General features: G+C 47.0%; 2 protein-coding genes across 2 annotated transcripts in view; both read left to right on the forward strand.

The window, feature by feature from the left end:
* The window catches only part of LOC142573907 (uncharacterized), a 97644-nt gene extending 85963 nt beyond the window's left edge, over positions 1–11681 (forward strand). The window contains exon 9 of the mRNA XM_075683114.1: positions 11611–11681. Coding sequence (XP_075539229.1) covers positions 11611–11681 — 71 coding nt within the window. The remainder of the gene's footprint in view (positions 1–11610) is intronic.
* An 11937-nt stretch (positions 11682–23618) lies between these two features.
* Positions 23619–26860, forward strand: part of LOC142573887 (uncharacterized) — a 73488-nt gene continuing 70246 nt past the window's right edge. The window contains exons 1-3 of the mRNA XM_075683100.1: positions 23619–23627; positions 25213–25388; positions 25810–25983. Coding sequence (XP_075539215.1) covers positions 23619–23627; positions 25213–25388; positions 25810–25983 — 359 coding nt within the window. The remainder of the gene's footprint in view (positions 23628–25212; positions 25389–25809; positions 25984–26860) is intronic.

Raw genomic sequence — 26860 nt, forward strand, 5'->3', positions numbered from 1 at the left:
TAAGGTCGTCAATTTATTAACAAAGATCACTCAAAATCGCAAATTGTGGAAATATGAAACTATGAAATGTACAACTCTAACTCAGCAATAAAAGATTATGTCATAAAGTCGTAAACTCCATCTAACAGTACATTTAAAGCGGACAAAATCGATATGTTATACATTGCTCTTAAGTACGCCACTAACATGCGAGTAGGACTTTTATAAAGTGCTTGTAAAGAATGTAACACATTCACGTAAAATATAATGTGATAATATCAAATTTGTCCATTTTGAATGCTTTAACGGATGCAGTTTACACAACTGCGTTATCTGTTTTTGATGCAGAGCTAAGAATTTGTAAACTTAGTGGTTCTATATATATATAGCAGTCACTAGAATCGGACTTTCTAACGCAGCAAATGTCACTAAAATCGGTCAAGTGATTTTCTCAGAAAAGCGTTTCTGCGTTTTACATGTATTTCAATATATTACGCTAAATATACGAGTGGATGCGTCGCGAAACGCTTGCAAAAGTAGACGTTTTTGACATCGAAACTGAAGAAAACTCCGACATTACCACTCACCGGAAGTAACGCATGCGTGACTTATAACGTGCCACTCGTCAGCAGCACCTCCGAGATCAGTCGTAGCCTGCGGCTTCCCAGGACACACTGATAAATATCGAGAGCCACGTTCTGGGACTTGCGTCATACACTCCAGTCACCAGGTGCCCACGTCGTGTGCCTAAATGCTATTTAAAGGCTACTAATAAAAGATAGACAATTACCAGATCTGCAGCTTTGCCAAAATTGTTTCAGTAGTATGAGCGAAGACGAAGAAGAGGCCTGTACTTGACAGAACCTGCAATTCTTTCGTTCGGGGCGTCCACTTTGGGATTCAGCCACAGGGATGCATGCTTCGCTGTCCAAACATTCCTTACAGAATCTAAACGAATGGCCTGCTAAATTCTATTTCTTTATTACTTTTAAATTAATTATTACTCATTCAACAGCACCTTCCTGATTTTATTTTAACCGGTAATTCAACCCTATGCAATGCTATTCCCATAGATATTAGGAAATTTATGCTCTATATTATTTTGGAATAATCCACCCGTTTCTTGGCCAATCCCCCATCGTGGGTAGGAGCCACACGTGCCACAGGCTACAACAACAACAACAACAACGACGCATGTACGTCGCAAGGGCTCCGCGCATTTTCGAAGCTTTCGACGTTGCAAATCCACCAGGCCACCAAATCTTTTGGCAAGATCGACGAAGATAAGCATCAAGACCACGAGGACACCGAATTCAGCCCGGTAGGCCCACTTTTTGGACTCTTAGTGGGTTTGGAAGTCACGACCTCGTGGTCGGGGAGCTAAGGCTAACGCGAGGCTTAGCGGACGCCGCCCCGAGCGGGCGCCCTGTCAAGCCGAAGGCCTTTGGGGAAGACAGGAATGGCATCTCGGGCACCAAACGACATTGCAGCAAATAATTTTGGAGCTGGCCGAGCCCAGGATCAGGCGGAAACTCAAGAGATGGAGGCCGCGCTGGCGACCACGAGTTCCGGCACACAGGGAGCGGGGAACGGCCCCGAAGGAGCCATGGAAGACGCAAGCATGCAACAGGACGTCAGCGACGACGAGAGCCTGGTGCGAGACGAAGAAAGAAATTGGCAGATATACCATACCAGACGATACAAGAAAAGAATCAAGCACGCTGCCAAGGGCGACGCCATTTTGAAGCCAGAGGGGCCCCAAGCGATGAAGAACAATGGCAAAATGGCGCCGGCAGACGCTGCTGCAGGCGGGATGACACAATCCGGTGGAGGGCGCACGCCGGCTCAAGGACTTAAAGCAGGAGCACAGCGGCAGCCGAGGCAGAAGCTACCGCCGCTCCCTATGGACGACGCCAAGGTCATTATCCGACCCCGTGGAGGACTCAAAGTTCAGGCAATGAAGCCGTATCAATCCACGTGTGGCATCGTGGAAGCATGTGGAGGAAGAATCAAGGAGGAGGATTTTCTGGTCAGGCTCCGCCCGGGCTCGAACATAATGATCGCGAGCAACTCCGAAGAAGAAGCAGCAAACGAAATACTCAAGATCAAGCACTTTCCCTTTGGAGGAACGAGCTACCCAGTACAGGCGTATGTGGCCATGCCAGGCCACGTCAAGTGCGCGGTAATTCACGGATTACCAGCGGGCATGCCATCGGACGTACTGGAATCGAAGCTAAGACTACGTACGCAAGGAGTCGAGATCTTAGCAGCACGAATGCTGGGTAAGACCGAGACAGCACTCATCACCTTCGACGGTATAAGCCTTCCGAAGTGGGTCATCTTCAGCGCCGGCGAGTACAAGACCTACCCATACAGGCTAACGAGACAATGCTGTTATGTATGCGGCCTGCAGGGACACCGATCGGACGTATGCCCAACGCCCGAGGCGAGAACCTGCAGAAGTTGCGAAATCAGCAATCCCATCGACGGACACCAATGCCAACCGAAATGCATGGTATGCGGAGGCGAACATGTGACCGGCACCAGAGATTGCAGGATGCGGCTCAAGACCGCTGAGGAGGTACGCGGGCGCCCGCCGCCGGGCAACCATGGCCAGCAGCCGCAGCAGCAGCGACGGGGCCGGAGCCGGAGCCGGAGACGCCGACCGAGATGGTTCAGCTCAGAGGGTGACGAGAGTAAGTCCCTGAGCCGAGGTGGCAGCCAGGCCGGGGCCTGGAACCAGTCACGGAGCCGGAGCAGGAGCCAGGGACGGAGCCGCAGCCAAGGCTGAGGCAGACCCAGGGACGAGCGCATTCCTGCCCTGGGAAAGCAAAACAACCAAGGGCCGCCGAAACAACAACAGCAGAAGAAAGGCGGATTCAAGGTGAGCTGGGGAACGGGCTTTCCCAAATCACTGTTTCCGCACTCGGGACAGTCGAGCAATGACACGAAACTAATAGAGGAAAACAAGGCACTCAAAAGGGAGCTAGAGCTCAGATGGGAGGAAACCAGGCAACTAAAGAAAAGAATCGATGATTTAATAAGAGAGTTAGAGGCACAAAGAAAGGGCAGCCCACCCATATCGCCACCCAGCCCCGTGCCCGAACAACAGATACAACAAACACAGTCAGGGAAAAATAGCCTAGAAGAAAAGATGGAAAGCTTTATGCACACCATGCAGGAGCAGATTGCACATATGCAACAAAAATGGCGCTGCAGGAACAGACTTTTCGCAGCTACATAAAAAGTCAAAACACAGAAAATCATGAGCGAAGCCAGGGACAGGCTTTATCACGAAAGAAGATGCGGATCCGAAAGCCAAAACAACAACAATAACAATACACCATGGCCGGACAAAACACGCTAAGCATATGGCAATGGAACTGCAGGGGATACCGGCGCAAGCAGGGACTCCTGCAGCAGTACACAAACACACAAACCGTACCCCCAGACATCATCATGTTGCAAGAGACAAATGTCACGCCATCACTCAGGGGATATACATGCCAGGAGAAGGGCCGCACGGCGACACTAATTAGCAACAAACTAGTAACCATAGCACATCGCGAAATATCAAGATACCGGGATAGAACACGTGATAACTGAGGTGATACCCAAGAAAAAGCATAATGCAAAAAGCACGTTCATAGTTAACTTATACAGCCCGCCCAGACAAAAAGATGGCAACGTTAGCAAACTTTTCGCGGGGGCAGGCAGGTGGCATAATGGTCACATGACTGTCTTTTTCTCCTTCCCTTCAGTGTGTTCTATTGCAGTGGCGTCCCAGTGAGTATATATGTACTCACCAGCTGCAATAAATAAATTGTTTAAGGTTAGCGCTCGTCCTGTGTTCTGCTTGTCCCTGTGTCAAAATTTTTGCGCTATGTATCCCAGTCTGAAGGTTAGCCAAATCCAACACCCTTTTTATAGCAGGGGACTTTAACGTGAGGGACCCCAGCTGGGCGTATAAGAAAGGAAACAGGAAGGTGCAACTAGTTAGCATGGCCGCGGAGGACACAAAATGCACCCTCATAACGGATGAAAATCAGCCAACTCGTCTAGGCAACAGCGTTAGCCCAGATACGGGCCCCGACCTAACGTACGTTAGAGGAGCAAAACATGTCGAATGGGAAAACTTGCTGGAGAACCTAGGCAGCGATCATTACGTACTGAAGATAACTATAGAAGCCGAGAACATCAAGAGGAAGATTGGCACAGCCCACATAACGGACTGGGACGCCTTTCGGAAGAACAGTAAACACATGAAGGGGGAGATTACTTCAATAGAAGAATGATGCCAACAGCTACAAAAACTACATAAACAATACACGCCACAAATAGACAGAACGGAAGAAACACCGGAAGTGGACCCGCGGCTACTCAAGCTATGGGAGGCGAGACGCGGGCTCACAAAGAGATGGAAAAAACAGAGGCTAAATAAGAAGCTAAAGAAGAAGATTGCTGAAGTCACCCAGAAGGCAGAGGAATACGCAGTGCAATTGGCAAGACAAGGCTGGCAGCAGTTTAGCAGCTCACTAAACACACGCTCAGCACAGCCAAAACGTGGCGAATACTCAAGGCACTCATGGACCCAACCAAAACCAAGTCTGCGAGCAACAAGGCACTTCAAAAGCTCGTCCACCAATTTGAGGGACAAGACGAGGAATTATTAGAGGAAGTCCGGATCAAATGTTATGGCCGGGACAAGCCGCAAGAATGCGAAGGGGACTACCAGGGAACGGAGAACCCGGAACTCTACAAGCCAATTACAAGAGAAGAGGTGTATGCCGCCATCAGAGCAGTCACCAAAAACACGGCAGCAGGAGCCGATAAAATTAAGAACTCCTTGATCCGCAACCTCAGCGTTGAAGCGGTGGCCCAACTCATGGACTACCTCAATACGCAGTGGGAAGCGGGCACGGTACCAAAAGAATGGAAGCACGCGGAAGTGGTCATGATACCCAAACCCGGCAAGAAGCTACAGATAGGAAACTTGCGGCCCGTCTCGCTAACCTCGTGTCTCGGCAAGCTTTACGATAGAGCGGTCACCAGAAGAATACAGCGACACCTAGACGACAACGAACTGTACCCCCATACCATGTTTGGCTTCCGGGCGAACCTGTAAACACAGGATGTCTTGCTACAAATAAAGGAAGAGATCCTTAACAAGATCCCCAAAGCAGGCGAAAACATCATCATGGCCCTAGACCTCAAAGGGGCGTTTGACAATGTCAGCCACGGAGCCATCATGGAAGGGCTAAACAAGACCAACTGCGGCAAGAGAGTCCACGATTACGTGCTGGCATTCTTGTCAAAGCGCACGGCGACAGTTGGACTCGGAGACCTGCGGAGTGATACATTTGACACGCCTAACAAGGGTACCCCGCAGGGCTCGGTCATTTCGCCAATTCTCTTTAACATCGCGATCATCGGGCTGGCCCAGAAACTGAACGAGATCGAGGGCATCCAGCACGCCATGTATGCGGATGACATCACGGTCTGGGTAAACAGGGACCATTGGGCCAAAAAGAAGAAAAGCTTCAGAAGGCGGCAACATGCGTCGAACAATATTCGTCAAGGAGAGAGACCTCGCGTGCTCAACTGAGAAATCAGAAATTCTGAGAGAGAGAATAACCTTATTGAATTGGGGAAAGGGCGATAGGGGATTAGGAGCTTGGTGGGTGGCGCCCCAAGTCCAGGGCTCCACTGGCGTCTGCCGCTAGCCGAACGTGACCAAGAAGAGCCTTCTGCACCTTCGGATCTGAGCTGGCGAGTTGTGCCTCCCATTGCTCCAGTGTGTTTGTTAAATTATACCTAACTAAGGAGGCATTTAAATTCGGCGGTCTATTTTGGCATCCCCATGAGATGTGGTACAAAGACGGTGGTGAGTCGCTACACCACGGACAGGCACGCCCGTACATTGTTAGGAAAATTTTGCTCAATCTTAATAAATTTGGGTAGACCCCCGTTTGAATCCTGCGGAGATCTATTGCGTCTTCCCCTTGGAAAGATGTGTGGGGGGCTCCGTATCTTTGCCGCATGCCGCGCTGGTGGGCAAGAATATCGCGTGGTGCCATTCGTGACAGATCGTTATCCTCCTCCTCGCGACGGCTTTCCTGTGAAGTGGCAGGTTGTGAACGAGAGGGCGATGGTTGCTCCGCTCGGTTCGTGAGCTCTTAAGCTAGAGCGTCTGCCCTCTCATTCCCCTCCAGGCCTGCGTGTCCCGCACACCAGACCAGTCTGTATGTATTCCTGAGTTCCTTTCCCAGGAGGTGGCTAACCTTGAAAGGGAGACGGCCGTTCATAAAGAAGCGGCACGCCTCCTGGGAGTCTGAGATGATGGTGATGTACGACGGCTCCGTCCATTCCCGGTCTTTGATTGCCAAGGCGATGGTGAAGCATTCTGCCTTGGAAATAGAGGACGTGACCAGGTAGGCGCTTGACATTAGACTAGTCCTGTCGCTGCCTATGACAGTGACTATCGCACGCTTCCAGTTCTACTGAGAGGCTTCAACATAAACGGTATTCTTATTATTTCTGACTAGTTTGCCTAGTCATTTCACCCTCTCTTCTCTTCGCTTTTTGTTTCTGTCTTTGTTCATATTTCTCGGCACAGGAGCGACTGAGATCTTGCTTCGAACGGGGCCGGGAATATCCACAAGTACCTCGTCCGAGTTTTGTGGGTGTGGTGGAATACCCACCCTCACTAGGATCTCTCTGCCCGATCTCGTCTAGCTAAGTCGGTTTCTTTGGGAAATTAAAGTCGCCGCCTTGAGCTCGGCGTATGTGTTGTATACACCAAGGCCAAGGAGCTTGTCTGTCGGGGTGCCTACCGGTAAGCGCAAGGCCACCTTGTAGGCGCCTCTGATAATAGTGTCAACCAGCTGCTCCTCACTCTTGTTGAGTGTGTGAAAAGGGAGGCTGTATGTTAGTGTGCTGATAACGAGCGCCTGTACTAAACGGACAGTGTCGCTTTCCTTCATACCTTGGTTGTGGGAGCTGATTCTTTGAATCATCCTTGGCACTTAGGATTGGAAAGAACACAACCAAGGAAAAGATAGAAGTGTATCTGGAAGGTCAAGTCATACCAGAGAAGGACATAATACGCATCCGCGGCATGTGGATCCAGAGCAGCAAACGGTGCGGACACACGCTAGGCCTGCTCAAGCAATCGACGGAGCAAGTCAGCAGAATGATCGCGAGAGTATCGCAAAGACGGAGCTGCATGAAGGAGGCGGACACGATCAAGCTGGTCAGGAGCCTGGTGGTCAGCAAGGTCACGTAGTCACTCCCGTACCACAACATGACGCAACAAGAGAGAGAACAAGCCGAGACTCTCAACAGGAAAGCATACAAGACGGCGTTGTATCTGCCCAGAAACAGGTCGAACGACAAGCTACTCAAGTTGGGTATCCACAACACATTTGAAGAGCTCAAGGAGGCACAATTGGGTTCGCAGCTGCACAGGTTCCAGCAGTCAACCACCGGCAGGGCGTTCCTTAAAAGATTAGGCTATAAAAACATAGAAGCAACGAAGGACAGGATGGCTAACATACCAGACTCTTTTCGCCAGACACTGAAAGATAGCCCCCTACCGAGGAATATGGACCCGAATCTGCATACGGCCAGAAGACAGGCGCGAGCAGAATATGTAGAAAAACACCTGGCCACTAAAAACTATGTGGTATACACTGATGCAGCCCTATACACGTGGGACCACAACACCAAAGAACATAGAGTTGCGGCCGTGACCGTGGATCACATGGGAGAGCTGATAAGCAGCGCAACCCTAAGGAGCTGCACGGTAAAAGAGGGGGAAGAAGCAGCTGTGGCTCTAGCAGTGGCGGAGGATTACCGTAGAAACAGATACTTGATAATACAGACTCCAAGGAAGCATGCAGAAATTACACGGCAGGTAGAATCAAAACAGGAGCGCGGTGAATCCTCCTCGAGGCGGGGCTTCCGAACGAAAAGATACTGCACACGATTTTCTCGGTCCCGGGTCACACCGGAATAGAGGGTAACCAGAGGGCCGACAGTCTAGCTCGCGAGCTCACATACCGAGTGGGACAGTCAATGTACCCGGATACCACTATGACGGTGCAACCAACGTACGCGGAAATACTAAACCATCACCGAGGCAAAAGGATAACATATCCACCACCCCACCCATCTTTAACACAACACGAAGCAGTCGGCTGGCGAAGGCTGCAGACAGGAACATTCTCCAATCTACACATCCTACATAATATGTTTCCCAGTCAATACAGATACAATACACATGCCCATGGTGTGGGGCCATCCCAACACTTTATCACATCGCATGGGAGTGCAGAAATAACTTCTCTTTCCACAAAGAAAAAAAAACCCAGTGCGGAACAGTGGGAGGGCCTGCTCCCCAGCGGCGTGCTCACAGTCCAAAAAGGATTGGTGCAGCACGCTCACAAAGTGGCCAGGCTCAGTGGTGCTCTGGAATACGGGCGCCGACCACTCAAGACGACGGAGACTTCATTAAAACATGAAGACCTCTGTTAGCCGCTGAAAGCTGTAAATAAAGCATTAAAGTTTTTCCTTCCTTCCTTCCTTCAGTAGTATATGCTGCTTGTTTATAACCAATCTAGCCATAGGAAACTTCGCTTCAACTGACCTTTAAATACTACGTACACAAATACTTAAGCATTTATGGACTTCAACCTGACGAAGTTGTTGCGCAGTTTAAATGCGTTAAGATATAGTAGGGAAACTTGGGCGAGTTTGTGGAAGTTCATATTCGACAAACAGCAGCGCTTACTATACGAGGACGAAGTGGAACACAACTCAAGCGCTCTTTTTTCCGATTTACTTTAGCATGATGACTGTTCCACTTTAAATGCCGAGCAGAATACATCTAGGTGTTTTTTTTTCTAAGCGCCTTTGATCCATTTTCTGCAAACCGCCCGATTCTCGGCCGATCACCCACAGTATACCACTCGTGTGGAGAAACAACAAGCGCTCTTTTCTTCGTGCCAGTCTAGTTCGCACTGCGGTTTGTGAAAGCGTTAAGCTATTGCGGTAGTTCACATCATCATCATCATCATCATCATCATCATCATCATCATCCTGGTTACGCCCACTGCAGCGCGAAGAAAGGCCTCTCCCATACTTCTCCAACTACCCCGGTCATGTGCTAATTGCGGCCATGTTGTCCCTGCAAACTTCTTAATCTCATCCGCCCACCTAACTTTCTACCGTCCCCTGCTACGCCTCCCTTCCCTTGGAATCCAGTCCGTAGCCCTTAATGACCATCGGTTATCTTCCCTCCTCATTACATGTCCTGCCTAGGCCCCCCCATGTCTCTTTCTTGATTTCAACTAAGATGTCATTAACTCGCGTTTGTTCCCTCACCAAGTCTGCTCTTTTCTTACCCCTAACGTTACACCCATCATTCGGTAGTTCACAAATATACTTAAAGGGACCATGAGACGGTCGTCTAACAGTTTTCAATTTATATTTGTAACTGAGAATAGAGGACCCTGTTGTGGGCTATGCACACCAACAAGATGGGCACTCAACGCGTATTTTAATCCGAAACTTCAATTTGAAATCACTGCCTCTCAACTCCTCTCACCGACAGCAGCTGCCATTTTGTCAGGGCTGTGAGATGTCGGGAACTGAGGGGCCCCCTCCGTGTCGTCTGCTTTGAAGCAGTCCGAGACTACATCGGACGTCTTCCTCCGCACGCTTAGCACCGAACGGGCGTAGCGACCGAGTCGCCGCTCAGTAGTACCCGCAATCGCACTTGCGCGATAAAAAGTAGTGCTAAACCACAGAGATCCGCCGAGATGCACATGCAAAACCTGAACGACGCGTGGCGCAATGAGGTATTTGTAGCACCTGCATTAACTTCCCATATTTGCGTTAAACAAAAGCATGGCCTTCGAGACCGGTTTTTGTTGCCCGAGGGAGTCGTCTTCGGGGGTGCCTACTCATTTCGTCACCATGTAGTGTCGTCAGGCTGCTTTACGGTTCAAGTGCAACATTTAAAAAAATTGAAATACAAAATTTTTATCCGCCCCCAATGCACTCAAACTTTGCCAACTTGATGTGGGATGCGCACGGTTTAACGTACACAGCATAATTTAAGCTAGAAAATTTGCTTTCATGACCCCTTTAATTTATGATGTTATTATTTCGCAACGTTGCACGGTCTACAAACAATGCTGAGAAATATGGGAAGTATATATTTAGCTAGCTGAGGAACAGCTATATATTTATTTATGCATTAATTAAATAAATAATTAATTAATTTCATATATCAGGCCTCAAACGATAAAGCAATGTAGAGGGAAGTGGGTCACAGATTACTGAATAACAATGGCAAAACTATGGCAAGCTATACAATATGAATAATAGTGTAGAGCATTATGATTCATACAAAAGAACCTATGCGCGCGTTGCGCCACACTTGTCAATTAAGTTAGTGTGCTAATCTTCACAGCAGTTTATACAACTCATTATACTATAGCCGTACTAAAAATTCACCGTCGCACTCAATGCTTGGCCTTTCTGACGAAACTCGGACTTTTTCCAAAGCTCTTACAGTGCATCCCTGCGTGGCGTTTGTTGGTCGTGGGCCCTGTAAGTTCATAAACTCATAGGCCTGAGATCTCTATATATATGGCCGCAGATTCCAGTCAGTGTTTTTGTGTATCGTAATGAGGGCATTCTAGAAAGGACGAGTACGCGTCCATCCGCATGGCCGCAATCACATTTGGTGCTGATAATTCTGCGCAAAGATCTTTTCTGTAGGCAGTGCCAATCCGTAAGTTATCAAATCGAGTTGCTATGGTGTCTGTTCAAAGTGAGCGGATATTTAATTGATAATATAGGATAAATCGCAACTCCCGAAGCTATGGCAAAACCTTGTTCTTGTATATATACGTAGTATTCCATATGGTATTTAGAGCCGCTAAACTCCCTATAGTGGTACGAAAGACATTTAATCTGCTATAGGCTCTTTGTCCTGCCTCAAGGCTGCATTGCTGTTATTTAGTTATTTATTTGGACGTTATGCACTGCTATTGGACTATAGGCGTTGGTGGATCGAGAAGGAAACAAACATTGAGAAACTTGGTGTGAAAAAAAGGTGGCGCAATAGAAGTTGAGAACGAAAATAAAAGCAGTGCGCTGAGCAGCAAAGTTCATATCAAAGATGAAACTTGCCTCAACAAAACCAAGAATGCAGATAGGAAAGCATGAAATCTTAACAATTGATCTTACTAAAAAGAATGTTTAGCACCTAATATATGTAACTTTGTTTGGCTTCAAAGGTACAGTACCCAAACCCAAGACCTGGAGGATGGTAGCGAGATACTGGAATGCCTACAGGGGGTACCTTACCGAACTCGCGCCGGTATCGTGTGACTTGTGCTATAACAATGTCCCGGAATTCAGTGAAAAACCACTGTGTGTTACGCGCGACTAACATTTATGCGCTCTCGAGTGCCGCGGGAGCTACCATATCGTTCTACGTTTGCAATGTATTTGCTCTCCCCCCCCCCCCCCCCCCCACGTGCCGTGTACACTTCGGCTGCCGAGCGTCCAGAGCGGAAGTCGCTTAAAAAGTGCTCGCTTTTTTTTTCGTCCCGCCAGCCTGCACATCCCGGTGGCGGCCGTCCTACGAGAAAGCCTGCTCGTCTCGGTGCAGGGTTCCGTGCCAGTGAGTGCCACGCCCTCGGCGCATCTGGTCGTCTGGTCTTTGCTTTATGATAATTCTGTGAATTATAACAGGCATGTACCCAGGGGTACGTGCCGTTACCTCGTCTGGTTTTTCCTTACTTGTACCGCACTTTTCGTGCAAGATTGGCAACTGGATACAAGAGCCGCAAGGAGTTGAGAAATTAAGCGGTCTAGTAAGGAAGGAAAAGTGAATATTAACAAATTTAACCGTTGTTTATGAAAATACTTATGGATCAAACATCTTTTTATTTAAAAAGGAAGTAGAAAAAACGACGCCGGAAGTGGAGAACAATTCCATGTGTTTTGAATGATGCTTCTACAGTTATCAGTCGAGCCGCCTGACATATCCACTTCTCTGCTGTGCTTATGTAGGTGTTTTTGTGACCTTCCGCGGTGGGCGCAGTACGTCTGGAACCGCAGCGTCGTGCGCTCTACGCGGTTGTACGGGACTGGCGGCCATGCATCGTTACGCAACTTCCCAAATAATAGAGAGCTTTAGTATAGCGTAAAGCAGCAAACGCAAAGAGTTAGCGTTAGCGTTGCGTGCAGCACACTGCGCATGCGCTGTACGTAAACGCTGCTGGAGCTCTTACGTACGTACGCTATTTTCAGGATTTAGCGTTGAACGCTAACGCGCGCAAGGGGAGCCTTACGTACGGCAAGATGGCGGCGCCAGTCGAAGTGAGAGCAGCCCGCTTCGGATCTATCGAGTCGTCGGCCTGCACTGTTAGGCTCATTAGTTCCCCACTAATGCTCGTGTTTGCTTTAGATTTGGATGATGATGCTTCGACAGTGGCGCACAGGTGACAAATTGGCGTTGTTTACGATATACGTTCTCGATTAGCGGCGCAGTAGGCTTAACGAGAGGGTTTGCTAATGTTTGCTCATGTTTGCTGTATCCGCCTCGAGATGGCGCCCAAGTGTATTTCGCTCGTTCGCTTGGTGTAACGCCGCATGTCAAGCCGATGCATGTCACGTTTTCCGCGGCGAAACACAGTAGTGTGGTCGGTGCTGTGGTCACAATGCGTGTGCGTTTTACCGACGACGACGATATGAACCTCCTGAAGGAGGTTTTCGCCTTGAACTCATTCGGACGGACGTCAAGATGGGCGTCCGTTGCAAAAAAGTGGAAAGAAGTGGGAAATCGGATTTCTGGGAGCGAAATTGCCGGCGAAACGTCCCCTCCGGAATAGCTTCGATGATGAGTGGATCTTGAGGACACGTAGAACCTGCGCGGTCGCTCTCGTTCCCGAAGCATGACGGCGTCGATGTCATCCCAACTTAAAAAGGACACGTAATATGGGTCCCACAGAACACTCGATCGCGGCATGCTAAGAATAATCGGTGCGTTTCGCGACTCTCGACAAAACAACACTCAAACCAAACACCTACATGCTTAATTAACGCATCGACTGTGGCTTTCGATAAGCTTGACTTAGGGACACACTTGCGGATTCAGCATTGGATAAGCTCGGCATTTCGTGTGGATTTGGCTTTCCAGTACTTTGTGTTTTTACGTCTAGATGGCGCTGTATTTGTTTGCGTTAACGTTAACGCTTTTCTCCGTTCCGCTATTCTAAAACACTACCTTGTGCCGCGCAGTGCAGTCTTTCTTTGCGTTAGCGTTGCGTCGCACGCTAACGCTAACGCAAGCATTTTACGCTATACTAAAACTGTCTAATAAGCGTCGGTTTTGGCACTTAACTTGGCAGAGCAGTACACGAGGGATCCGAAAGAACTGTGATTGTTCCGCAAATATATATTTATAATTCTTCCAGAGCTAATTCAAAAAGCGCTACTTTAGTCGGATACAACCCAAATCTGCAGTGAGGCCCCCGCCCACGCCCCCGTAACCGCCAGCCAGCGTTCCTTCTCCAAGCTGCAAATAATTCGTGCTTCAAAGTTTTCCTGTTACTCAAATAAGGTGGTGACCACAGAAAATAAAATTATTAGTGTGTAATTTAATACGTTTTGTCTCGCCCATACAATGAAATGGCGAAAGCCTAATTCGTTACTGAACTGAAATAAAATAAAATGCTTGCTTCTGTGCAACTATATTTTGCCAAGTTTCACTTCAGTTAGCACTGAAGTTTCATGAGTAAAACGGGCTCAGCAGGGAAATGAACTGTGCCACAGACTTTTCAAGAGTGAAATGCCGAGACTACATACACGTTGTCAATTGCACGCCCCATTGCTTCCGCCGATGAAAAGACTCTTCAAGAACAGCAGATGCTCTGGAGGTATCAAGTACGACGCCATTTCGAAAAAAGCCGCATGACGACGATTTTGTTTGCTTCTGTGAGTGGCTGGCGGAATAACACGACCCCGCGCGGTTTGAGTGACTTGGTTGCCAACTGCTGTTTCTTTAAGTTGTATTATACTGCAATAATCTTTATTTTAAACTTCCACTTGTGCTTGACAGTGTTCTTCCTGAGCTTCTTTTTTGCGTGAGTCCATTTGGCATGGTTCCTTGTTTGCTAAGTAAAGGAGAGGTGCATCTCACATGTATATGTGTGAGATACACCTTATTTCATATCCCTTTTGCGGGCTTCCACGTCTTTATGACGAATCGTGGGCGCTATTCACATTTGTACTAGTAAAGGTATCCCCCTACCTTTCATTTGCATAGAAAAGTTGCCTTGGGTTAGGCTCCCCCCCCCCGCCCCCCCCCCCAAAAAAAAGATCCTGGGTACGTGCCTGAATTCTAATCATATAATATGTGCCGCACGTGCACTCTCCAGGACAATTAACATAAAATGCGCGAGCTTTATTGCTTCCGACAAAGCCAGCGGAACTCATGGATTTGAATGATAGCAATTGCCTGTAATGCAACTTGAGGGCCATATGTGGGATCTTATTTTCGTGTAAAGGCACAGTAAATTATTCAGACAAGCCGTTCGTACCACCTCTTCGGCCTGCACTGCATACATTGCAAAACGGAGTTACGTTTTTAACATCACCAGGTACCACTGTCGACGCGTCGACACGCAGCCAATAACATCGTATGCTGCTGTGCACGTTGTCTGGGCAAAATCTAGCAGTGAACTCGCACGTCTTCATGTCACACTTGAGCGACTGTTATAGATTAGCACTGCGTCTCCCTCTCACTCGGTAAGCGCACACCCGTCGTATAAGGAGCTTAAGATGACTGTTCGTCGATCCTTCCATGTAACTCCTCCCCCTGCATATGTCGTTTCCGTCGCTAACGTCACTCCGTGTTCACGTGATCAGTTCGTATTACCAGGCGCCGGTATTGCGCAATCGCCAAGTGACGGTTCCTCCGCTTACGTAACTCGACAAAACCTAGGCGACTACACAGCGCGGTAATTATCATGCGTCGACACCCTTTCTTTAATTAGGACCACGAAGGTCCGTGACGAGCACACTCGCGCAGCCGCCACCTTGTTAAATGTCTTCACTGCCTTGGCAGAACTGAGAACGCAACCGACATCGCATTTGGCGCGAAAAAAAAAAACAGGTATCTCGTGGCCATTGGGTTGTTCTGGCGAAGTAAAACGTGTATAGATGAAACACTGCCTTTCAAAAGCTTCCTTAACAAGTGCTCCAAAAAGTTATATGTGGCCAATGTTTCAAACTGACGAGTCATATATGTTCAACATTTCAAAGCATGTGACCTAATTACAAGCGACTGAAACCCTTGTTGCAACTGCTCAAAAGAAACAGCTTCGCTGGAAGTTGGGTTGTGATTCTGTGAGGTCGCAAACATCTGCTGTCAGGTTGTTGTTTTGTTCTTCGGCACATACCGCCTGCGCCCATTGACTCGATTTTTGCCGTTCCTCTGTGCCGAGCCTGAAATTGCGCAGAATTCTTAACGCAGCTATAATAAAATAGGTTACCCGTCAACTGCATGTCAAAATCTTGAGTAACGCAACTCATGGCCACAAGTAGAAGACATTTGGATCGTTAGTTTGTCGCACTCTATTTCGAGGTGCTAGCGCAATGACTCAACTTGTGCGAAGATTCTATGTTACGCTAACGTATTTTTATAATCACATAATATAGCAACATTTTCTTTCGTTACTTCAATCGATATTTACGTTGCGGCAAAAGTTGAACTCCTTGAAATTACTTTACATTGAGGACTCACTATTGATGAAGGCCGATTTTCGATAAGAATGGCAATCCCTCAGTGCACAAATTTATCCTTTTGGTTGTTGTAGCAAGCATGAGTGGTTTTCACAAGGGAAAGTAACGATTAAGTTAGTTACTTGCGCTGCATTGATAAAAAGTATCATCTGTGACTGCACCTTGCCACTTGTAACTTGACCTTAGTACACAAGGACACTACTAAACTACACTTGATTTCAGAATCGTAGGCAAATTCAGAAACCACACACCTAATGAGATTCTGCAGAATGCACAGCCACAGTAATAACTGGATTGTGCCGATGGAACAGCCATTTTCTTTATTAAGTTACAGATCTCGACATGAAGTTGGTGAATGGCCTACCCGAAACGCTTTTCGGTTGAAATATAATATAGTGCATCAGCGGACAATCATAAACACCGACGAGAAGCAAGGCATCAGGCACAATAAGGCGATTGCAAAAAATTGCCAAAATGTTGGTAAAACATTGTTAGAAGCATCGAAGTGAATGCAGCGCAATTGGTACGTGCCGGATAAAGAGCCTTGCGTGTTCTTGCTTCCTTCAAGCTTCCTGACTGACCCAGCCTTGTGCCAGCGGTGTCTTAAGTTCCGTCACAAGTTTGTACACAAAGTTGGTGGGTGCCTAAGAAAAAAAAACACTTCTGCATAATAAAAAAAGAAAGGAAACTGCGGTCTGTTAGCTCAGTCACAATGCAAAACATTTTGTGCGTGCGTCTGCTCGCCCCTTTTCAGACCACACCTGTGTCTTTTTCTTTTTTGCTGTTGTTTAATAACTGCACAGTGGCGGGAAGGCATTAGAGCTGGCTAGTCCACACGCGGGTCACCATGGCTAATTCAGAGACTCCTAACCTTGCAACTTTCTTGAAAGAAAGCCGATTGTTAACGTCTTTCCTAAATTTCGACATGTACCTGCTGCAGCGAAGTGTTCTACGATGCGAACCCAGTCAAGAGCGAAGATCCAGGACTCGTTCTCGAAGACGGGTGAGCCAACAAAAGTCGATGATATTTAGCTTTAATGTACAACCAGGATATTACTTTAAGCCAGGCTGCCTAATAGTTATCTTTATCATAATATTTCTGTTTTTTTAGAAACTCTCTAGGCCGAGCGCAGGATGACAGTTACTTAACTTTTTTTTTTCGAACTTATCTAGAAACTTGAAGCAAACTTGAAATCAAAACAAGCCACCAGATATATGTGGGCCTATATCAGCAGAAAAGTGAAATAAATACAAGATGAATGATGTTTTAAAAATGCTTGAGAAGGCCTACATCCTTGCGAAATTATTGAAATCAAGCGTGTCCTTCCACTGTTCCTTTTTTTCAATGAGCTGTGTTATTTTGCGCCTTCATTTCTTAGCGGCTACCATATGGTATCCGTCAAGTTCAGCATGTCATCGACTAGCGTCAACGTCCTGATGTTCATCGAAAAACTTCAGGTAGGCACATATAGGTGATTTTTTTTATATTTATGCTGCCGCTTCTTGGGGCCGTCAATTGCAATGCACACTGCACTGTGCCTCGTTAATGAGCAATGCAGTCGCACAGATCAATTTGAGTTTTCTCTATGTATGCCATATTGACTCAATATGAACTGCGCTAAAACTTAACTGTGTAGCCGTGTCAAAAGGATGTGCACAAAAACTAAATTAAGCTACACTAATTAAGTAGTTACCGTGTCATCATGGCATTATCGGTAATGAAATTGCACAGGAAATGGCTCGATCGACTCAGGGATAAAACCAGCAATTATCGATCTCGCTTTCATGAATGGATGCTCCAAGAAAAGTTATGATGATGACGATGAGGATTTGTATGGATTTCACCTTTAGAACGGGCAGGCTCTGATCCAGTGCCTTAGCCGTAAGATCAAAAAGAAGAATCACTGAAAGACAGCCTAAGAAATAAATCAACGCATGTATAGAACAGATGACAGAATAATAAAAGAGTACACAAATAGACGTGTTAAAAAAACGAACAAAGGAGCGGGGTATGGCTTACAGTCTCAAGAGAGTTGTGTCAGGCCGTTACCATGTCTACAGGATATGTGCTGCTCCGCGCCAGCGCACTACACTTCACTGTTCAAATATGCGTCAACTTCACCACTGCAAGTGTCGACACCCATGTTTTGGTCACCGCCTCCTGCTCTTCGCTGTGGCTTGTGTCGCTGAATGCGAACGGGTGGATGGATGGATGGATGGATGGATGGATGGATGTTATGAGCATCCCCTTTGGAACGGGGCGGTGGGTTGCGCCACCAAGCTCTTGCTATTATGCTGCCTAATGTCCTATCTAGGTTAAACAATAAAAAAGGAAAAAAAAACGCCATGGATTGTACAGTGCCATCTGGTTCACGGGGAGAGAGTCCCCCGCAGTGGAGTATTATGTGTTCCACGCTCTCATCCACAGCACCAGAAACTCGGCAGGACACGTTGTGAGTGTCAGTGGTGGAATCGTAGCGACCGATATATATCGAGGTATTGCGCACAGAGACGCTCACTTAGTGGCGTGCTGAACAAGTTCGATAGCCGACCTCTGTCGGAAGAGAATCCTACAACGTAGACATGACTCTACATCTTAAGAGAAGGCTTCTAAAGCATTGCTGTGTTTTTTACGATCTACAGGGCACAGGGAATATCCTTAGTACTTCTTGTTTTGTATTTTTTGGTTTGTCTCTCTTCCTTCTCCCTTCATTCCAACCCCATTTTCCCCCATCTCACGTGGAGGGTACCAAGCCAGAGATATGCTTCTGGTTAACATCCATGCCTATCCTCTCTCTTTCGCTCCACACACAAAAGACACAAAGCAAGACGCGAAACAACGTTAATATCTTTCTGTAACACGAAGTAGTTCGAATAGACTCAGGAAAGTTCAGTGCGCTGAACCTGCACAAGAAAAGTCCAGACGAAACACACAATGTTAGTTGCACGGTGGCAACATGCACACGACCTGCAACCATGCCAACAATGGCGGGACATGGAAATAGGCGCTTGTCAAGCAGGGTGCTCAGTTGGGATGAAGTTCAAGTTGACGCAGGTTTTTCTTAGCTGAATTGACTATTTAACCTTAGTGTCGCCTCTCACGTACGAAAGGTTTTGTGTGTTCATGATTCCTTAACGCCAACATTATCCATTATTGCTTTCAAAGGTACCTCACTTCATTGCATGATTTAGGTTATTGAGCTGGTTGTAAGTAGTAGTAGTAGCTGGTTGTAAGAGGAAGTTAATCGGAGTGTATATCGTCCAAAACCTGACAAACACTCAACATTCACTCTCTAGCAAAACACTGCACGCTGGACAATATTCATCAGCAATCTCGATTCCATTTTATTGTATTACTGAACAGTTTAATACGATGAGCAAAGTGTGAACAAGGTGACTGCAGGAGCAACGTTCCGACAAGTGAACTTGTCTCCTTCAAGGCGACGTACGCTTTTCTCGCCGCAGTATATATAGGTGGGGTTCTTCTAAAGGGGAGAGGGTGTGAAGCGCGAGTGTGCGGATACGAGGGAAGGTGTCCTAGCGTGTCGAATTGAGAGTAAAGGAAGGCTGTGCACAAGGTCAAAGCCAGGGCCACATACACTCTCCCCCTCCCCCTCCCCCCCCCCCGGTCTGTCAACGCACGCGTGTTATCCGGCGTGTCAAGGCCGTCTGACACGCCGGCTGAAAAAAAAAATAGAGGGGTAGAAAGGGGAAAAACGGGAGGGGGGAGATACGCCAAGAAATCCAACTAAGTGTTGTTGCCTATAGCTTGAAGTTTAGCATAGCGAATAGATTCTGAAGCTCCCTTTGAAACGTTTATGCCTATTGGTTGCAATGTCTTGAACTTATGGATGAGGTATGATACACTATACTGATGGCGACTTCAATGCCAGGGTAGGCAAGAAGCATGCTGGAGACAAGTCAGTGGGGGAATATGGCATAGGCTCTAGGAATAGCAGGGGAGCGTTATTAGTAGAGTTTGCAGAACAGAATAATATGCGGATAATAAATACCTTTTTCCGCAAGCGGATTAGCCGAAAGTGGACGTGGAGGAGCCCGAATGGTGAGACTAGAAATGAAATCGACTTCATACTCTGCGCGAACCCTGGCATCATTGAAGATGTAGACGTGCTCGGCAAGGTGCGCTGTAGTGACCATGGGATGGTAAGAACTCGAATTAGCCTAGACTTGAGGAGGGAACAGAAGAAACTGGTACATAAGAAGCCAATAAATGAGTAGCGGTAAAAAGGAAACTAGAGGAATTCCGGATCAAGCTACAGAACAGGTATTCGGCTTTAACTCAGGAAGAGGACCTTAGTGTTGAAGCAATGAACGACAATCTTATGGGCATCATTAAGGAGTGCGCAATAGAAGTCGGTGGTAACTCCGTTAGACAGGAGACCAGTAAGCTATCGCAGGAGACGAAAGATCTGATCAAGAAACGCCAATGTATGAAAGCCTCTAAACCTACAGCTAGAATAGAACTGGCAGAACTTTCGAAGTTAATCAACAAGCGTAAGACAGCTGACATAAGGAAGTATAATATGAATAGAATTGAACATGCTCTCAGGAACGGAGGAAGCCTAAAAGCAGTGAAGAAGAAACTAGGAATAGGCAAGAATCAGATGTATGCGTTAAGAGTCAAAGCCGGCAATATCGTTACTAATATGGATGAGATAGTTAAAGTGGCTGAGGAGTTCTGTAGAGATTTATACAGTACCAGTAACACCCACGACGATAATGTGAGAGAGAATAGTCTAGAGAAACTTGAAATCCCACAGGTAACGCCGGAAGAAGCAAAGAACGCCTTGGGAACTATGCAAAGTGGGAAGGCAGCTGGGGAGGATAAGGTAACAGCAGATTTGTTGAAGGATGGTGGGAACATTGTGCTAGAAAGACTGGCCAGCCTATATACACAATGCCTCATGACCTCGAACGTACCGGAATCTTGGAAGAACGCTAACATAATCCTAATCCATAAGAAAGGGGACGCCAAAGACTTGAAAAATTATAGACCGATCAGCTTAGTGTCCGTTACCTACAAAGGATTTACTAAGGTAATCGCAAATAGAATCAGGAACAAATTAGACCTCTGTCAACCAAAGGACCAGGCAGGGTTCCGTAAAGGCTACTCAACAATACACCATATTCACATTATCAATCAGGTAACGGAGAAATTTCCGGAATATAAACAACCGTTATATATAGCTTTCATTGATTACGAGAAAGCGTTTGATTCAGTCGAAACCTCAGCAGTCATGGAGGCATTGCGGAATCAGGGTGTAGACGAGCCGTATGTAAAAATACCTAAAGATATATATAGCGGCTCCACAGCCACCGAAGTCCTCCATAAAGCAAGCAACAAAATCCCAATAAAGAAAGGCGTCAGGCAGGGAGACACGATATCTCCAATGCTATCTCCAACACAGCGTGTTTACAGGAGGTATTCAGAGACCTGGATTGGGAAGAATTGGGGATAAAAGTTAATGGAGAATACCTTAGTAACTTGCGATTCGCTGATGATATTGCCTTGCTTAGTAACTCAGGGGACCAATTGAAATGCATGCTCACTGACCAGGAGAGGCAAAGCAGAAGAGTGGGTCTAAAAATTAATCTGCAGAAAACTAAAGTAATGCTTAACAGTCTCGGAAGAGAACAGCAATTTACAATAGGCAGCGAGGCACTGGAAGTCGTAAGGGAATACACCTACTTAGGGCAGGTAGTGACGGCGGATCCGGATCACGAGACGGAAATAACCAGAAGAATAAGAATGGGCTGGGGGGCGTTTGGCAGGCATTCTCAAATCATGAACAGCAGGCTGCCACTATCCCTCAAAAGGAAAGTGTATAACAGCTGTGTGTTACCAGTACTCACATATGGGGCAGAAACCTGGAGGCTTACGGAAAGGGTGCTGCTAAAATTGAGGACGACGCAACGAGCTATGGAAAGAAGGATGATGGGTGTAACTTTAAGGGATAAGAAAAGAGCAGATTGGGTGAGGGAACAAACGCGGGTAAATGACATCTTATTTGAAATCAAGAAAAAGAAATGGGCATGGGCCGGACATGTAATGAGGAGGGAAGATAACCGATGGTCATTAAGGGTTACGGACTGGATTCCAAGGAAGGGAAGCGTAGCAGGGGGCGGCAGAAAGTTAGGTGGGCGGATGAGATTAAGAAGTTTGCAGGGACAACATAGCCACAATTAGTACATGACCGGGGTAGTTGTAGAAGTATGGGAGAGGCCGTTGCCCTGCAGTGGGCGTAACCAGGCTGAAGTTGATGATGATTCTGTGTATTTTCTTTCTCGTTCAGAACGGAAATTTGACTGTAATATGTAGAGTTTAAGTTCATCAAAGTTATGACCAGGTTGGTTGAAATACTCGGCGACGGCTTTGGGAAGCTTTTTAGATGTGTCCGCGCGATGTCCGTTTAATCTGACGTTCATTGATTGTCCTGTCTCACCGATAAATTGTTTCTTACAGAAGGAACATTCAAGCATATAGATCACATCCGAACTTGTACAAGTGAAGCTAGATTTGACTTCGTGTGTATAACTGTTTGCGGTGCTTTTAATTTTAATTTCACTTTGATGTCACTTTAATGCCACTTTAATGTCACAAAGTGACAGTAAGACTAAAGGACCGCAAATAGTTATACACATGAAGTCAAATCTAGCTTCACTTGTACAAGTTCGGATGTGATTTATATTTTTGAATGTGCCTTCTGTAAGAAACAATATATCAGCGAAACAGGACACTCAATGAACGTCAGATTAAACGGACATCGCGCGGACACAGCTAAAAAGCTTCCCAAAACCGTCGCCGAGCATTTCAACCAACCATGTCATAACTTTGATGAACTTAAACTCTACATCTTACAGTCAAATTTCCGTTCTGAACGAGAAAGAAAATACAGAGAATCATACCTTATCCATAAGTTCAAGACATTGCAACCAATACGCATAAACGTTTCAAAGGGAGCTTTAGAATCTATTCGCTATGCTAAACTTCAAGCTATAGGCAACAACATTTAGTTTTATTTCTTGGCGTACATCCCCCTCTTTTTTCCCCTTTCCACTCCTCCATTCTTTTTTTTTTTTTTCAGCTGGCGTGTCAGACGCCTTTGACAAACTGGCTAACACGTGTGCGTTGACAGACCGGGGTGGCCCTGGCTTTGACCTTGTGCACAGCCTTCCTTTACTCTCAATTCGACACGCTAACACACCTTCCCTCGTTTCCGCACCCTCCCACCTCACATCCTCTCCCCTTTAGAAGAACCCCCACCTATATATAGACCGTTTTTTCGTAGGCGCCGCCATATTGTGAACGCAGTGGCGCCGCCTATGAGCAGCGCCATACTGGGTTGGGGGAAAGCGGTCTTTTGCATGGCAGGTATACGCTCGGCGGTAGGTTCTGGCGTTTGTTTTCGCGGTCGCGCGGTCTGTTTAGTATGACGTGCGTCTTCTACGTGGTAAACGGTTCTGTGAGACGTGATGAAGTGGTTTAAGGCGTCATGGCCGGAATTTCTGCTGGCGCTGAGGTGGACGGAACACGCAGCGCGATGTGCACTCGTATATTTGAGCCTACGATCAGCCTCGGAGATCAATTGTGCATTTCTGAATGTTCCAATCACTAATGTGACCTTATTGCAGTATTATCCTCTATTTCTAAACTGCGGTTGAGGAGCCATGAAACATACTCGACGATCGTAACAGCGTGGGTACCGTTCTGCTACCATAGGAGCTGTGATGTTACACTTTGACAAGCGTTCAAACTGTTCGCTACAGGTTGCATTGCGGGAATATTTGGTCCGATGGATGAGGTTTCCGCCCCTGAATAAAATAGTATTGGCAAGTAATAGCAGCATACTTTAGTCTGAATTAAGCTTGTCCAGCAAAGGGGCTGTTTAGGAACTGCGCGAGCGTCCTGAGCAGTGGTAGGTGCTGGATTAGATATATCTTTGTTCTATATACCGCATGATCCAAGCATACGGCATCAGCGGTTATATATTCATAAACGTTGTGCGGCGTGACTATGCGAGGTCGTATTGCGGCGTTAGCCCGTTTTATCTTGCTTTTTCGAGGAAGAGGATGATAACCGATTCTTTTTTTCTGTTGTGTTCACTCCGTTCTCTACGACGCACCCACACGTGTTACGGAAATTTTGTCCTAAAAAATAGGCTTCGCATTCTTGTTATGCGATCCCTCTAATATATTATGGCTGTATACAGGCCAAAAAGGCAATGCCGAAGCGCACAGCTTACATATGTATTGTGCTGGTTCACCAACCGCAGTGATCGTTGTGTTGAGCAGCGCCATCGGCCTCATGCAAGAAGGCTAGCGTAGGCATATGGTAATTTGAAGCCTACTAGACTTGAAATGCGCGAGAACGATGCCGGTGCATCACAAATATTTGATAGCGCCTGCCGCTTAAATGTTTCGTGGTTGCCTTAGGTTGGCCTTGTTCGAGCATGCGCTCTTATGCTTTATGTTTTACTCCCTACGCCAAGCGATCAGATAGTGAGCAGATTTACCATTTCATGCTGCTAATACAGAGACACCGGTTTTCTTTGTTGAATTGAAACCGATATAAGCAAAATAGTTCACAGCACATAAACACACCGCGACTGATAATGTGTGTACACCGCGGCTGATAACGCGCATCACATTTTTGCGCCCCCAGGAGATATTTCCGCCTACTGTAGTTACCGATGCACTGAAAGGATGCCCTGACGACGTTATATGAACGGATATGGCGTAAATTTCCCAAAGTACGATATAAAACAGCTCGAAATCGTTCCGAAGCACGCGACAGCAATACTTTCAAGCAGCGCCGCGCCGGATCGCCCAAGCCAGAGAGGAGGAAAGGCTCTCCGAGCGCCCTATCCTCCTCGCCCGATGAAGAGGTCTATACTGTGGCGAGGAAAGCGTACGTCGCCTTGAAGAAGACAAGTCCACTTGTCGAAAGGTTGGCTCCTGCATTCGCCTTGTTCACGTTTTGCTCATCGTCTTGAATTTCCATCTGCCGCGTTCCTCTTGTTTTCTCTGAACAGTTTAATGTCACCCTCAATAACGTATCCTAAAATAACTTTTAATGCAAATCATCTTCAACATAAATAGTCGTATTGATAAGATAATTTTGCGGAGCTGCATATTGCGCGTTACCGCTGGACGTGTTGGCGACCAGCCATCTCAACTTGTAAGTGCAAGATTAAGCATTCGTCAAGATCTATGAATTGTAGGAAACTCGTCGTTTGCTATTTGCTACTGTCTTGTGGTAAGATGTACATTGGCCAAACTCGTCGTTGCGTCAACACACGATTTGTATCAATACACCGTGCGTGTGGAGAAAACATGTCGACAGGGCTTTGATGGATTAAGGAAGCCTGATCTATTGTGGCACAACAGAGAGGAATTGTCAAACTTGTGAAGGGCGCGTCTCAGGTAACCCAGATCCTGGCGTTGGTGGGCGGCTACCTGGGTATATGGCTCGGCCTCTCCATACGCACGTTCGCCGTCATCCTCGTCAACTGGTGCTTCGAGAGACTCAGGCGCCTGCAGCGATCCAAGTACGCGGCCGCCGAGTGAGTGCTCGTTGCCATTTCCCACCGCGGCGCAGTCCTCTCGGCCAATCGTGGATCGTGGCTCACTTCCCAGGCGCGACACGTATCACGCAATCAAAGAGAGACCACAACACTTACGACACACGTAGAAAGTGCCCGCTATGGATCGCAGCAAGAACATGCTAGAGCCTCACGAGTATTGTGGGCACGAAAAATCGATGAAAACGTGCTAATAACAAGAACAACTTGTTGCACGGGTGTGAACTTTCGATAATAGTGCTCTCCAGTACGCACTTCTAGGTGTTACGTTTTGAACCGCTGTATATTAACTGATGCACTAAGTTGATTGTACAGCTTCGCGCAATCGATCACATCGCCTCGTATAGCCTAAGGCAAATCCCTACAATCGCACCGTCCTTCGGCGGCCCATGTGATCTCGCAGGGTTTCGAGCGTGGCCCGTTTCGTGCGGCTGGTCGCAGAGGCCACGTGCCTGGTGCTGTGCGTGCGCAACTCGCTGGCGGACGTCCACCACTACTGGCGCTTCCCGGCCTCCGTCGTCTACAACGAGGACCAGCACGTGCGCTTCCCCGTGCTCACGCTGTGCTTCCCAGACGGGTACGTGTCTGACTCTCGCATTTCATTCTTTAGCGCGCATGCTGTTCGGTTCTTTGATGTAGGATTTAATACCGTGCCCCGCCGCGGCCGGACACCAGACGGGTGCGGCAAAAGGAAGGCAGCTTATTTACCCGTTAGGAGCGCAAATCTCTCTACTAGTCTTTACAATCAGCCACATGACTTTATCATGTATCGTGACCTCATGATCTATCGTATTTGAGAGGTTGATCGATCGTGAATGCGCTGATTATATGAAAACGTGCATGCTCAAGTGATCTTCAATCATTTCATCACTGGTCGCACTTGTTGCCCGGGTTGGTCGCTCCTGAGCGCGGGGCGTGGGAGAACTGCAGCAGAAAGCGTCTCTGGTGCGGATTTCTGCTCTCCTTCGCGAAATGTACTGTTAATGTTTTGCGTGCAGTATATGTAGTCATGCACTTTATTTTCCGCTGCGTGCAAGATTCTTCGTTATTTAGTTTTTTATGTAGTGACTGTACACTTGCGGACTGCTCTTGTAACGCGCGCTGTGAGTGGACATTCGCAAGTTGCCGATAGACCGTGCCCTGACAATAATTATTTATAGGAGGCTAAGCCTGAGTTAAGTCAGCTTATATTCCTTCGTTATTTTTAGTTTTTGCCTTTGTTCCTTTTTAATTTGTTTTCTTTCTTACGTTCCTTAGTCGCTAGAGTTTATTTTAGATTACAGGAATAAAAGGAAATTTGGGGGCCTACTTTACCAGAATCTGATCATTTAATATACAACAACAACAACAGTGGCGGTAGCAATACTCAGTCGTTGGAAGTTCAGGCTACATGACTACTCATGTGTATAGCTGAGGAAGTGGGTTCACTTTTGATTTCGTGAAAAGGTTGAAGA

Source organism: Dermacentor variabilis, chromosome 3 (genome assembly GCF_050947875.1).
Source record: "Dermacentor variabilis isolate Ectoservices chromosome 3, ASM5094787v1, whole genome shotgun sequence".
In the NCBI taxonomy this organism is placed as follows: domain Eukaryota; kingdom Metazoa; phylum Arthropoda; class Arachnida; order Ixodida; family Ixodidae; genus Dermacentor; species Dermacentor variabilis.